At 46.1% G+C, this 14,256-nt stretch overlaps 1 protein-coding gene across 1 annotated transcript; it reads right to left on the bottom strand.

Moving 5' to 3' along the window:
• Positions 1–9,535: 9,535 nt before the first annotated feature.
• LOC119649916 (signal recognition particle receptor subunit beta) lies at positions 9,536–11,050 on the bottom strand. Its single transcript, XM_038052318.1, has 4 exons — positions 10,600–11,050; positions 10,209–10,515; positions 10,020–10,145; positions 9,536–9,891 (listed from the first exon to the last, which is right to left on the bottom strand). The coding sequence occupies exons 1-4, from the start codon at positions 10,712–10,714 to the stop codon at positions 9,696–9,698; spliced, it is 744 nt and encodes a 247-aa protein (XP_037908246.1). The 5' UTR covers positions 10,715–11,050; the 3' UTR covers positions 9,536–9,695.
• Positions 11,051–14,256: the final 3,206 nt, after the last annotated feature.

Below are 14,256 nucleotides of genomic sequence, written 5' to 3'. Positions count from 1 at the left end.
TAGATTAACGACCCCTGACAAACTCATACTACCCCGTATACTATACACACTACACCGTATTTCACGGCGCTCCGTAAATTCTTTGTCTCTAATGCAATACCTTTTTCCGCTAAACTTGGTGGACTATCAATGAATGGCTACTACACTATATGGTGCAGTGGCTCTTCTCCAGGAAACCGGTCCTTGTTTAACGCATCTCCTGCAACGCTGTTACATCAGCTATGCATTGGGACAGGGTATCGGGTAGCTGCTTGCAGCTCCATCTCTCTCGCACTTTTCATGAGAAAATGCACAAATCGTTATTCCGTTGTCGTTACCGAGTTCGTCGTTCTGTTGATAGTCCAGTTCGAAGCTTCTTCTGTGGCTTCCTAACAGGTTGTTTGCCGTGTACGGTTGTCAGCCCTACCCAACCCCCAACCTTGGACCTGGACGACCAGTTGGTACAATTTGTCCCATTTTTACGCGCGAAAGACTCGCCTTCATCCTTGTCCGTCCGGAGCTTTTCGTTAAGAGCTCCTAGCGGTCACCACGTGGAACTGGAGATCGGGTTTGGTAGTAGAGCTGTTGATGTTGGTTCAGCAGGCGTTTCCTAGGTTTTATGCTCCATCGTGGGTACCAATCCACGTTTCGCAACCATATCTAGTGAGGGCGCGATGGTTGAAGGTGAGGGACGTCAGCCTCTTAATCTTGCTGCTGGGTACGAATCCAAATCGTCGTTTCGCTGCTGTGAGCTGAGTACTTGCACAGTGTTAGAGTGTTAGACGGCACTGCTCGAAATGAGGGGAGCGAGAGAACTTGTGGCGAGGTTACTTTGCAGCGACTGGCTGACGGAAATCAAAATGGTCGCGGCGTTCCCTGGAAGTAGGGCTTCAGCCTGTTTCGACTGATCGCCTTCAGCTTGTCTCTAACGTGCGGCCTGAACGTGTGAGGCTCGAATGCTGCATCGGCTCAACTTGCGGGTGACATCAGTCCTCAGCAGAATGTGACTGCAGATTTCGAGCTCTCTCGGGATGTTGACCACTAGCTGCGCGCGACGAGATGGTCGAGGCTTTTTCAAATTGGTTACGGCCTCCCATAGTAGACGCATTAGTCCAGTCTCTCCAAGACCTCCTTTATTTTCGAGGAGCAGGTGGGCAAGAACCTACGACAGGTTCTCCCCGCACACTAAATAAGCAGGACTGGCAACAAACTCTTCGCGGGCGAAAATAGATGACTTGCGGTTCCATCAGATTAGATGCTGTCTCATCTCTGCCCTGAGACCAGCGTAGCCAAAGTGGTTTCTAGATGATTTTTGCCCCCTTATATGTAATTCATAACAAGTCCCATTGATCCGGTCCGCCATCAAGTGAAGAGCAGACTCAGGACTCCTTCAAATCCTCAAAAAAAATTTAAATTCTTCACGAACGGCTGTAAGGAGGCCAATCAAAAGATCTGCGCGACCACGTCGGATCAGTATCCGTGTCAGACAAATGTCTGTCTCGAATACGTCTAAAAACTCTGAACTTGTGTCAGACAAATGTCTGTGTTTGTTTCAGACATCGGACAGACAAATGTCCGTCTTAGAAAGCAACCGACTTCATTTCCTCGTGGGACCACCGTGATTTTTAAGGTTTTGTGTAAAACAAAACATTAAAATCGATTCAATGTCTGTCTGTCTGTCACACGCATTTTTCTCCAAAACGGCTAAACCGATCCAAACGAAATTTGGTGGACAGATGGGAACTATGAAATCCCACGAATACAGCGAGTGGCATAAATTTAGGTGGAGTTTAAAGGGGGGCTCCCCATACATGCAAAGGGGGGATTCAAAAATTTGTTTCACCGGATATAGTTGTGTAGGGTATCAAATGAAAGGTCTCGATTTGTACTTTCCGAAACTGACATTAGCGACATTAGAATTGCAAAGTACGTGAGTAAGGAGTCAAAATGTACGCATTTGAAGTGAGACAGGACTCATTTTCGGAAACTACCCAACCCAAAAATCCGAAAAAAAATCAGGGTGGTGCGCCTAGATGAAATCTAGGCCTCAAAATATGTCCCATTCCGATATCTGCTCAAATAAACTTACTAATAGTATATTACTACTTTTTAGAAATTTACTGAAAAACCCCCCTTAAATTCATCCTAGGACTTCCGGATTCTGTACCAGCATAGAGGACAATATTTCGTGTATATGCGCTAAATTTCATAGAAATCAGGCAATTAACGCCAAAGTTATAGCGGTTCAAACTTAGCCATTTCGCGCGAGTTTACTGCTTCCAAAGCCATGCAAATCAGATGCTGACGTCATAATTATCCGGAATAATTGACATTCGCGTGGAATATTAAAGTCACATTTATGAAGAATCTATTTATCCGCAGCCCTTTTTAAAGGTTTTGTGTAAAACACTTATGTGAAATCTAATCTTCGAGAGATGTCCCATTCCGGTATCTGCTCAAAAAATTTACTAATAGTATATTATCAACTTTTAGAAATAGACTAAGAAACTCCCCTTAAGTTCATCCTAAGTGTACTAAATTTTGCACCGAAATAGAGGACAGTGTGCATACACATGCCAAGTTTCATGAAAATCCAACCATTAGTGGGAAAGTTATAGCAGTTCAAACTTATCAATTTTGTGCTAATTAACAGCATCCTAAGCCATACAAATAAGATGCTGACGTCATAATTACCGAGAATAATTGAAATTCCAGTGAAATATTAAAATTCCATTCAAGAAGAATCTAATTCTCCCTAGCCCTTTTTTATATTTTATGCTGGTTAAATTGTTGGCATTTGCTAATAATATTAAACTCAGAGCGTGAAGCGTATGAGGGTGACCATTATCAACGCAGGGCTTTCCATCAGTCGACCAACACTCAGAACTATAGAGAGCGGTAGACGGACGACATTGCAGTAAATTTTAGATTTGGGACGTGTGCTGACACGTTGATCACAAAGAACACCAGTTGGGGAATGCCACTTCATCTAGGTTGCATTAATGCGTGAAACAATTTCATTACGCAGTTCTCCATTGGCTGATAGCGTTGACGCGAGATATTTAAATCGGTGAGTTCTGGGAATGGCAGTAACCTGCCCTTCGAGATACTTAAATCGCTCAGTTCTGGCAATGGCAGTAACCTGCCCAGAACTGAACGATTTCAATATCTCGGGTCAATGCTATAAGCCAATGGAGAACTACGTTATGCTCCTCACATAGGGAAACACAAAACCTTTTATCCCTGAAGCGTCAAGCTTCCGGTTTCCCGACTTGTTTTATTGGTTTAAAATACGATAACGCACCCCTAGATTCCCATGTTATTTACATACATTGACATCCAATGTCGTTAAAAATAAAATGAGCGGTTTGAGTAACAGTGAGCCTCGATGAAATGCTAGAGCGTCCAATTCAGTCGAAGCGGCGTGACGGGCCCCGGTCCTGTCGAGAAATGGGCAAGGGTTCTTGACGCATGGACGGCGTCAGGACGTAAGCAAGTTAGTCCGATTAAAACAAATACGTGTCTGCACGTTAAATGTTGGCACCCTAACTGGAAAGACCGAGGAACTTGCAAGAGCTCTTCGGAAAAGGCGCAAGAAACCCGATGGTCTGGTGCCAAAAGTTGCGACATAGAAGGCGAACGTGGTAACTATGCTACTAGAATACGGTGTTGGCATTGCCATCTCAGAAGGTTGCCGCAACGCTCACCACTTTATCAGCTGATCGCACTATTCACTTCTTCACCGCGTATGGATTACAGACAGCTCGATCTGATACAAAGAAAGGTGCCTTCTGGCTGCTTCTCGATGCAAAGACCTGTAACGTGCCAGCAGATGATTATATCAGCATTGCAAGTGACCTTAATGGTCATGTGGGTGAAAGGACAGACGGTAACAGATGCCATGGGGGAAAAGGGTTTGAAACGCGCAATGATCTTGCTGAGCGTATAAACGATTTTGCGGATACCCATGTCCTTGTACTTATGAATACATGGTTGGGGGTGGGATGTAGATTTTGTATAGCTCCGAATACCGCAGTCGGCGTAGTACTCATTGCTCCAGTAATACTTAGGCAACCAAGCCTCTGAATCTGCATTAGTAGCTTCCTGCTATTAGCGAAGTTCAGCCTCGACCAGCAGACAATACACGCATCCATCAGAAGGGGTTTTACTATGGATGTATACATCCAGTGAACTAGAGGAATCAGATGGTTTTAATTTAATGCACTACATGGCCTCAGCTCGGAATGACGGAAATGACAACACTCCGCACCCAGTTGAAAGCAACCCGTTTCGATGAGAGAAACTGTGGCGAGGTTACTTGTCAGCGGTCGTCTGGCAGACATCAAAACGGATGTGGCGCTCCCATTTCCTTCCAATATGGTCCCCTGGAAGAAAGGATTCAGACTGTCTGAGAGATCATCTTAGGCTTGTCTACAACGGCCGGTCTGAACGCATGGACCTTGGTGGTAGCTTCCGCAGCTTGCGGGTGACATCAACCCTCAGCAGGACCTTGGAGCGACATCAATCCTCGGCAGAACGTAGCTGCAGACTTCAAGCTCCCTATGGATGTTGACCACTAACTGAGCGCGGCGAGCTGTCGAAGGCTTCATTTTCGAAGACCAGGTCGTCGGGCAGTCGTAGGTTCTCACCGTACACCAAATAACCAGGGCTGCCAACAAACTCTTCGCGGGCGAAAATAGACGACTTACGGTTTCATCCAGGGCAGAGGTAATGCGTCAGCTGCTGCCTCAATCTTTGCCCTGGGAGCATCGTGACCGAAGTGGTTATTAGATATTTTTTGGTCCGTCCAATTGGTCCGGTCCGCCATCAAGTGGAGAGCGGACTCAGGACTCCTTCAAATCCTCAATCAAAATTTAAATTCTTCACGGACGGCTGTATGGAGGCCCAGCAAAAAGTCTGCGCGACTACGTCGAATTAGCTTCCGTGTCAGACAAATGTCTGTCTCGAATAAAAGTGTAAAAACTCTGAACTTGTGTCAGACAAATGTCTGTGTTTGTTTCAGACATCGGACAGACAAATGTCCGTCTCAGAAAGCAACCGAATTTCAGATCATCTATGTACGTATAGTGAGGGATCATTTGCCATTTCTGGGCATATAAATATCATAGATCATGTTCGCAGCAAGCTGAAATGGTGAATTGAGATGTGGGGAAATATCCATTAACATAAGAAACATATGTACGCTGTTCATAAGAGGTAATTCTTTATATGGATGTGTGACTAGAGAAATCCAATTAAGACTATCTGGCTCAGGAACAGATATCCGACTATCTGTTTATAAGTATACTGTGTGAGACAAACACAACCTGTTGTGTTGTCTGTTTGATGTCATTTTTTTATGGGTGGCGGTGGAAATCTTAAAAAGACGCTGCTGCACCAGGTTGCAGCAGTGTACGGGATTCTCACACGCCAACACCACCACTTCTCCGCGATACCACCGTCAAGAATTACTTCGCGAGGGGAGCTGTGATTTACACCAGCGCAACTAAGTCATGCATCTGTCGCGCTATCCGAGCTCGTTCCAATTCCTTCAGCTTCTCCTGTATCGCAGTTACTGTTCCGTTTATCGCACTCCAGTTTGCTGCAGACCTTAGCATCTCTTCCACGAAATAATGGGTACGATAACCGCGTTGAGGGCATTGTTTAATCTGCTTCTTTCATTCGCGAATCTCGGATAGTGGAACATAACATGTTCCGGGTCCTCGAGTGTAGCGGCGCATTCGGGACAATCTGGACACACATCCAATCGGAAGCGATGCAAACATTTCCTGTATTCACTGTGTCCCGTGAGGAACTGCGTTTGGCGGTAATTTAATTCTCCATGCTTGCTCTCGACTCATCTCAATACGCGGGATCAATGTATGGGTCTAGTGGCCCTTTTCGGATTATCCCCCACCTGCTTCTCAGAACTCATTTCCCGGGGTCCTACCCCACGATGGCAGGCAACAACAATCTGCCTGACACCCCAACAACGAATAAAAGGGGAAGGAAGGAGAGCTGGAAACTAGCAAAAGAGGTATGCTCAGAAGCTAGGTTAAGATGGGCAGTGGGAACTTTTAAACCACTGAAATCTCTCGGAGTAGATGGCATTTTCTCAGCACTTATCCAGAGAGGCCTAGGAATTATCTTAGAGTCTCTTCTGAGGGTGGTAAGGGGGAGCATAGCACTGTGATACATACCAAGGGCATGGAGACGGGCAAAAGTGGTCTTTATTCCGAAAGCTGGTAAAAAGGATCCTCTTCACCCAAAACGGTGGAGAAGGTCATTGATATTAGAACTAACGTTCTAAAGCATAATCCCCTACATCACTGTCAGCACGCTTAGCGGGCAGGACGGTCAACTGAAACTGCTCTGTATCAGCTGACATGTACTACGGGATGCCATAGAAACAAAAGAAATTGCACTGTGCGCGTTTTTGGATATCGAAGGAGCATTCGACGACAGAGATACAAGATGTCCTGAGCCGCAAAGGAGTGGGAAACACCCTGGCATTCTGGATGGGCAAAATGCTAGAAAGCAGGCAAATAGAGGTACAAATTGTATTATCATGAACACCACTCAAGGCTGTCCACAGGGTGGAGTACTATCGCCGCTGATGTGGAGTATGGTAGTGGATGAACTCCTGGACGTGTTAACTAATACTGGAATACAAGTCCAGGGCTACGCGGACGACATTGTTTTAAGCTGTAGGGGCAAATATGAAGATACCCAATGTGATAGAACCCAAACTGGATTAAGGGTTACTAGTGCCTGGTGCAGGAAGGTTGGACTGCGGATCAACCCAACCAAAACCACCATAGTACCATTTACTAGGAGGCATAAGCTTGATCACCTGAGAACCATAACATTACATGATATAGAGGTGAAACGAGAAACAGAGGTCAAATATTTGGGAATTGCGCTAGTCCAAAAATTACTCTAGAAGATACATGTCGGAAAGCCACGAGGGCTCTGATGACTTGCAGATCCATAGCAGGACAAAAAAAATGGGGTTGCAGCCCGAAGATACTACTTTGGATATATACTGCAATAGTAAGGCCAATGATTACCTATGGAGCGGTAATCTGGGCAGAAAGAACCGAGCTCAGCACACAAACCAGGGAATTACATAAACTCCAAAGGCTGGCTTGCGTGTGTATCAGTGGGGCAATGAGGACATGCCCAACGGCATTCCTGGAGGTCCTTCTGGGATTAACCCCATTCCATCTGCACATACAGATGCAGGCAAGGAGGCCAATATTCAGGATGGCCGGTAGTATGAGTGAGGCGGGGATCTGCCTAAATCGAAGGAAAATTGATATTCTTTCTAGGTGGTACTCCGAATTACTGATACCAAGGGATAACAGGACAACGGAGTTTCACTTCGATAAGAAGTTTGAAACACGTTGGAGTAACAAGGCAAACTGGGAGAGGGTGCTGCGACATACGGCTTAAAGCAGCAACTGATCACTTGGTACACTGACGGATCCCTCACAGCAGAGGGAGCGGGTGCCGGTGTCATTGGTCCAAGAAAGATGTACTTTGAGCTAATGGGCAAGTCCACTAGCATATTCCAGGGGAAAATATACGCCATAGACAAATGTGGTTCGTTTAATCTGTAAAGGAACTACAGGGGGCAGAACATAGCTATTCTCACCGATAGCCAAGCAGCGATCAAGGCATTTAGGACCAACGAGGTGGACTCTAAACTGGTATGGGAATGCCTTGACAGACTGAATACACTTGGCTCGTCCAACAAGGTCTGGATATTTTGGGTTCGAGGCCATGCTAGGTTGGAAGGCAACGAGGCAGCGGACGAACTAGCCAAGAAGGGAGCAGTGACGCCTTTACACGGGCCAGAACCCTTCTGTGGAATCGGAAACGGTTTCATGGCTATGAATCTAAGAAATGAAGAGGAACGGTTGAGGGAACTATACTTGGGTGGGCCTACAAGGGATGGACCAGTCCAGGGCGCTTATTGGGGGATACGAACCCATGCGCACAAAGGATTGCTTAAACCTCACCAAAAAGAACCTCCGAATCATAGTGGGAATTCTCACTGGTCCTTGTCGGCTAAACTATCACCTAGGGAAGCTGGGGATATCTACGGACACTGCTTGCAGGTTTTGTAAGGAGGTTGACGAATCCTCTATACACGTCCTGGGACAGTGTCCGGCACTTGTGCAAAGTAGGTCGAGACATCTGGGAGAACACTTAATACCAGATGCAAAGCTGAAAGATGTGAAAGTAGGGAACATACTAAAGTTCCTAACGGTTATAGGCCTGCTTGAGATACTATGATCAATAGGTACACTATAACCAGCAAAAGGGCACAACAGTTCCTCAAGGACGCGGTGCGACTTTCCCATCACAGAATAACAATCCCACTGTTGCTGCCATCTACTGTACAGTTCCTTCCTAATGCCGGATCCACCCTCCTTCTCCGGTAGAGACAGTGTGCCTCATTCGCCAGAAGATCCAAGGGAATCATTCCCGCGATGACACACACTGCCTCGCCTGATGCCGTTCTATATGCACTGCACACCCTAAGCGCGATTGGTCGGTATGCCGAACTTACGCCTCTCTGGTTCGCTGTGTTATCCAGTGCGCACGCTCAAACAGAAGCCGCGTATAGTAGAATGGATTTTACCAACCCTGCGATAAGCAGCCGGCCTGTGTAATGTCTGACACAGGCACAGACATTTGCCTAAGCCAAACAACTTAATAGTAGCGTTTCCAATATGTACAATTTGCAAATATACCTATCGCTTGCAATGGACGAGTTCCCTATCTCATCCGCCGATTTGAATTGCTTTCCTAGGGCTCAAAAAAGGGTAGCAGACACATCGAAACCGATTCGAGTCTTCGTCGTTCGGGGGGGTCCCACTCCCTTTATCGTGTACGCTGTAACGAGGGGCATCCAACACCGAACACTCAGATCTATGCAGATAATGATTACTTAGTTTCTCAAAACGGCGGGGACTAGCTAGCTAACTGCCTTGTTATCGTTGGCTTAATGTGGAATAAGCGTTTTAACGTTTTTTACTTTGAGATTCTAAGCGCGTTTTGCTTGGTCCAGGGTAGTAATTACCGTGGATTAACAACAGCCTGGGATATTCATCGTTGAACTGGACTGAAACCGATAGTCCCTCCCACTTCTACAGCAATGATTGCGAAGTTCAGAATGGCAATTAAATTGACCATAAAATCGTGTACCGTACTTTCTACGACCCGAATTTCAATTGACTCCAATCAGATAACGCCGAGTTCTTTGTTGTTCTAAAGAATTTTAATTCTACTCTTCACTTTGCCGAGACAATGACTAAGCTCCGCTCAGACACTATCCATACTCCACTCACAACCGGCATCCATTTGAATTCCAAAGTTTATTACTCTACAAAGTCCAACCCCGATATGATGCATTAATGAACAAATTTAAATTCTGCACGTCCATCTGTCGCCAAAAACTGAAATGCTTTATGGCCCATTAACGACCATCAAAACGTAGAGACCGAGACTCGCAAAATCCATTAAGAAGTGCCTCAAACTTTCACCATGTTTTTTTAAAAAATACTCGTATCGCTTTATTTGAAACTAAGGCAATTAAAATTAGGAAAAAATGGTATCAACATCAATTCAAACAGTAGCCCGTGTTGCCCCACACACACCTGGCGCGGTCCCTTCAGTTCTGGCTCTTTAGGCCTCGAACGATACTTTCAAACAATGCGATCTATCCAATCCCGCAAGTGGTTCAGCTCATTCTTCTTGGCCGACGACTCCAGTATCTGAACGTTCTGCGGAAGATGCGCAAACTCGAAATCTTTTCCTTGCTTTCCCAGAAAACTGTTGGTCGAGTCACGTGAAGAATCCACAGATTCCAGCTTGCTGGCCCGCGTGGAACGAATCACATTGCTGCGGAGAAGCAGAGATTAAAAGAAAATCCGAGGAAAGTGCATCAACCGAACATTTGGGCGATGTGACCTAATTAAGCGATGCAATGGTTGCTTGGAAAGCGGAATTTCGATGGTTTCAACACTTACATTTCTTTCTCGAGGAGGGCCTTGATAACGGCACTGCCTTTGGCCAGAGGTTCATCTTGTTTGTTGCAGAGAATCAAGATTGCGCTGGAGCTCGTGGCGTTGTCTGCAAGAATCGTGTAGAGGTAGCTGAAGAGAAGAATGGGGTTCTTAATACTTTTAAGGAATTTCCCGGACAATAAGTGAACTTACTCGGCTACATCTCGTACGTCTTTTTGGAGTGTGGCGCTGTCCACGACGTAGACGATGCCCTTGGCTTGGCTCTTGTACTTGTCAAAGAACTTCGACCGCAACCTTTCGTGGCCCGGAAGATCCAGGACCTTCACGGAGCCCCGGCCACACTGGTACCATCCGATATTCTCGGAAATTGAAGTGAACGTCTCACGACCTTTGTTGATCACCAGCTGCGAGAAGAGCAATGTCTTCCCCGAGTCACAGACACCTGTGAGCAGGAAATCGGTGCGGGCGGCCCGCTTCTTCCGGAATATGTACAGCAGGACTGCAAGACGAGAATAGAGTCTTTACACGGTTTCAAACCAGCGCGCGGTAACCTCAATCCTTGCCAGTGCGCTCCGCCACTTACCGCATGTTATCAGAACAACGAAAAACGCAATCAAGACCGTCGTCTGGTCGAGGTCAGTTGTTTTGATCTCGGGCGCCGGCTTCCCGTCACCGTGCTCGGCCGTCGTCTTCTCCATTTTCGCCGCGAATCCTGTCTAGACACTGGGAACCGTAAAACCGTAAAACAGCCAACAAGCTGAAACGAACGAATCGTCCACAAACAATACCCGTCGTCACTGTCCACTGACACGCACGCTTTTAGTGTTGCCTGCTCCCCGCGGACCGCGCTAAGCCGTTCCTCTGACTTTGGTACAGCGTTCGGCTCAGCTGAGCAGCTGCCGCTTGAAAATTCAAAATTGATGTGCGCCCGACGTGGTCTTGGGGCCGGAGAAAACTCGGTGAACTGCTTCAGGTTCGAATTGGGAGGTCATCGTCTACTCGATGGTGATTCAGTTTTTTCGTTCTTGCTCTGAGCACACCTTTCTTCATTACTCCGTAGGTAAGAGGCTTGAGCAGTTAATTGGCCTCTATGTACCTGGGCGGTGAGTGCAGTTAATTTTGGTAATTCAGAGGCTCGAAACCTTGCGATTTTCGATGGTGTACATAAAAGCCTTACGTTTTATTGCTTGCAATCGTTGGTTGCATGAGTTGCACATGAGAGTTTCGTGCGTTTCTCAGGTTGTAAGCAGTTTCCAAGTTCATTGAACAAAAATATGTGATATGCAATGTGCATCTCGAATTATTTCCCAAATTCAATTAAAAAGAATTTGTGAGCAAATCGAAGATGTAATCTCATGTTTTTAAATGCAAAAGGTTCGATTGTTTCGGAAAACAGATGTAGTTCGATTACTACGAAGTATGATTTGGGAGTCTCAATATTATACCCCAACTGTATGTCCAGAGAAAGGTGAAAACATATTTTAATATACGTCACAGCGAATCATGCATGCATATATAAGTTAGTGGAGGGTAATAACGACACCGTCTACGGGGTGCCCCCTTTCATGCATGCTGCTCCCAAGTCCAGGTGAAGGAGGAGGGTTTTTTTCAATAAAACAAAAATAAAATACTGAGATCAGGGAGAGAGATAAATAGAGTATATTTGGAGTTATTCCCTATGCTAGATCCTACCTGACCTCTCTTGGTGACAGGCCGACCAAAAAAACGCATCCAATTTCGTTAGCGATAACATGATTGGATGAAGTAACAAGCCTCTGAAATATGCTAGGGCGCCCACCTTAGTCGACGCGGCAGAACGGGCCCCGGTCCTGTCGAGAAATAGGCAAGAGTTCTTGATGCATGGACGGCGTTAAGACATAAGCAAGTTGGTCCGAACGTGTCGGCACGCTAAATATTGGCACCCTAGCTGGAAAGACCGAGCAACTCGCAAGAGCCCTTCGAAAAAGGCGCATTGGTATCTGTGGTCTGCAAGAAACTCGATGGTCTGGTGCCAAAAACTGCGACATTGAACGCGAATACAGTAAAAATGGCTATAAACTTCTCTATTTTGGTAGCCCACACAATTAAAAAGATGCTGGCATTGCTATCTCAGAGAGTTTCCGTGATGCCATTAAAGAAGTCGAAGGATTTCATGATCGGCTGATGAAGCTTACCATTATATCAGCTGATCGAACTATTCACTTGTTCGCCGCGTACGCACCACAGACAGGTCGACCTGATATCGAGAAAGATATCTTCTGGCAACTTCTCGATGAAAAGACTTGTCACGTACCTGCTGACAACTATATTATCATTGCCGGCGATCTTAATGGTCATGTGGGTGAAAAGGCAAACGGTAACAGGCGCCATGGGGGAAAGGGGTTCGGAGCGCGCAATGAGAGTGACAAGCGCATAATCGATTTTGCGGACACCTTGTTCTTATGAATACATGGTTCATCAAACGATTGTCTCATCTTCCTACATTTTATAGTGGGAACAGTAAAACACAAATCGACTATATTCTCATAAGACGCCAACATTTTACCACTGTCACTGATTGCAAAGTCGTTGAAACCATCGCACCTCAACATCGGCCGTTGATTGCCGTCCTACGAATTAAGTCACCGATAAAACAGCGTGAGGAACGCACTGGCCCGCGGCGCATTAAATGATGGCGATTTGATGAGAAGAAGGAAGAAACGATCTCACTCATACGATTGCCGACTATTACGAATGTGAAAGAATCATGGAACCAAATGAAAGACACGATCCACAAAGCAGCCTCTGCAACCGTCGGGATCACCAAACCGGGTAAGCACCAACCGAGATACTTGGCTTTGGAATGATAATGTTGAAATGAAGGTGCGTCAAAAGAATCGCCTCTACCACAAATTTCTCGACGGTAAAACGCCTGCTAATTGGCAAATTTATAAGAATGCCAACCGGGAAGCAAAAAAAGCGGTCGCTGTCACCCGAGCGAACCACTTCAAAAATCTTTACAATAAACTGGACACTCGGGATGGCGAGAGAGATCTGTATCGACTTGCTAAAAGCCGTGATGAACGCACACAGGATATCGAACACTTCTGTTGTGTTAATACAAGAACGGTACTTTGCTTACCAACCGTCGAGCCGCAACGGATAGATGGCGAGAATACTCTGAGCAGATTTCAACTGAAGAATTTGCTCATCCTCCACTTCCACAATCATTGCCGACATTTGGACCAGTTCCACCAGTCAGCGCAACTGAAGTCGAGGAGGCAATAAAACAAATGAAATCGGGGAAAGCAACAGAACCTGACGACATCGCATCTGAGCTCTGGAAAGCGAAGAGCTGGGACCCAACACTGTGGCTCAGTGAATTCTTTATTCGGGTTATTTAGGAAGGAAGAACACCATCTGACTGGCAAGAAAGTTCCAATATGGAAAAAGAAAGATAGTCCAGCAGAATGTTCAAATTATCGTCCGATCCGGTTACTTTCCCATACCATGAAGATTTTTGAACGCATTCTTGACAACCGTATTCGCGAAATCGTTGAAATAACCGTGAATCAAGCCGGATTTGTCAAGAACTGCGGAACTACTGACGCAATACACGCTGCGCGGTTGCTCATGGAGAAACACCGTGAGAAGCATCGCCCTCTTTACATTGCCTTTCTGGATCTAGAGAAAGCGTTTGCCCGTGTACCACACGAACTCATCTAGTATGCTCTACGGCAACACCTAGTACCAGAGGACTCGTGCGCTTGGCCCAACTGCTCTACCACGATCCGGAAAGTAAAGTTCGAAGTATGGCGGGTGTATCAAAACCGCTTCGTGTCTCTGTTGATGTTCATCAAGGAAGCGCCCTCTCACCACTCCTCTTTGTTCTTGTTATGGACACCGTCACATGGGATACCCAACGTCCAGCGCCCTACACACTCCTTTACGCAGATGATGTTTTCCTAGCATCTGATAGCAAAAATGATCTCGAACAACTTGTCTAAAAATAGAATGTTCGCCTTATGCAACACGGTCTCAGATTGAATCTAAACAAAACTGAATTTTTGACGACCGATCCCCATGAAATAGGCACAATCACTGTCAGCGGCAGTGATCTGCCCAGAACTGAGCGATTTAAATACCTCGGGTCAACGCTATCAGCCAATGGAGAACTGCGTTATGAAATTGCTTCACGCATTAACGCAACCTGGATGAAGTGGCGTTCCAGAACTGGTGGCAATGTCGTCTGTCCAGTCGC

The sequence above is a fragment of the Hermetia illucens genome, chromosome 2 (genome assembly GCF_905115235.1).
Source record: "Hermetia illucens chromosome 2, iHerIll2.2.curated.20191125, whole genome shotgun sequence".
Lineage (NCBI taxonomy): Eukaryota > Metazoa > Arthropoda > Insecta > Diptera > Stratiomyidae > Hermetia > Hermetia illucens.
The sequence above is the reverse complement of the archived record's forward strand: the minus strand, read 5'-3'. Positions and strand labels throughout refer to the sequence as shown.

Bases quoted from the DNA above. Each gene is read 5' to 3' on its own strand.
- LOC119649916 (XM_038052318.1), bottom strand. From the start codon at position 10,714: ATGGAGAAGACGACGGCCGAGCACGGTGACGGGAAGCCGGCGCCCGAG. The intron at 10,146-10,208 runs GTAAGTTCACTT...TCTTCTCTTCAG, and splicing joins GACGTACGAGATGTAGCCGA to CTACCTCTACACGATTCTTG. The intron at 9,892-10,019 runs GTAAGTGTTGAA...GCTTCTCCGCAG, and splicing joins GCCCTCCTCGAGAAAGAAAT to CAATGTGATTCGTTCCACGC.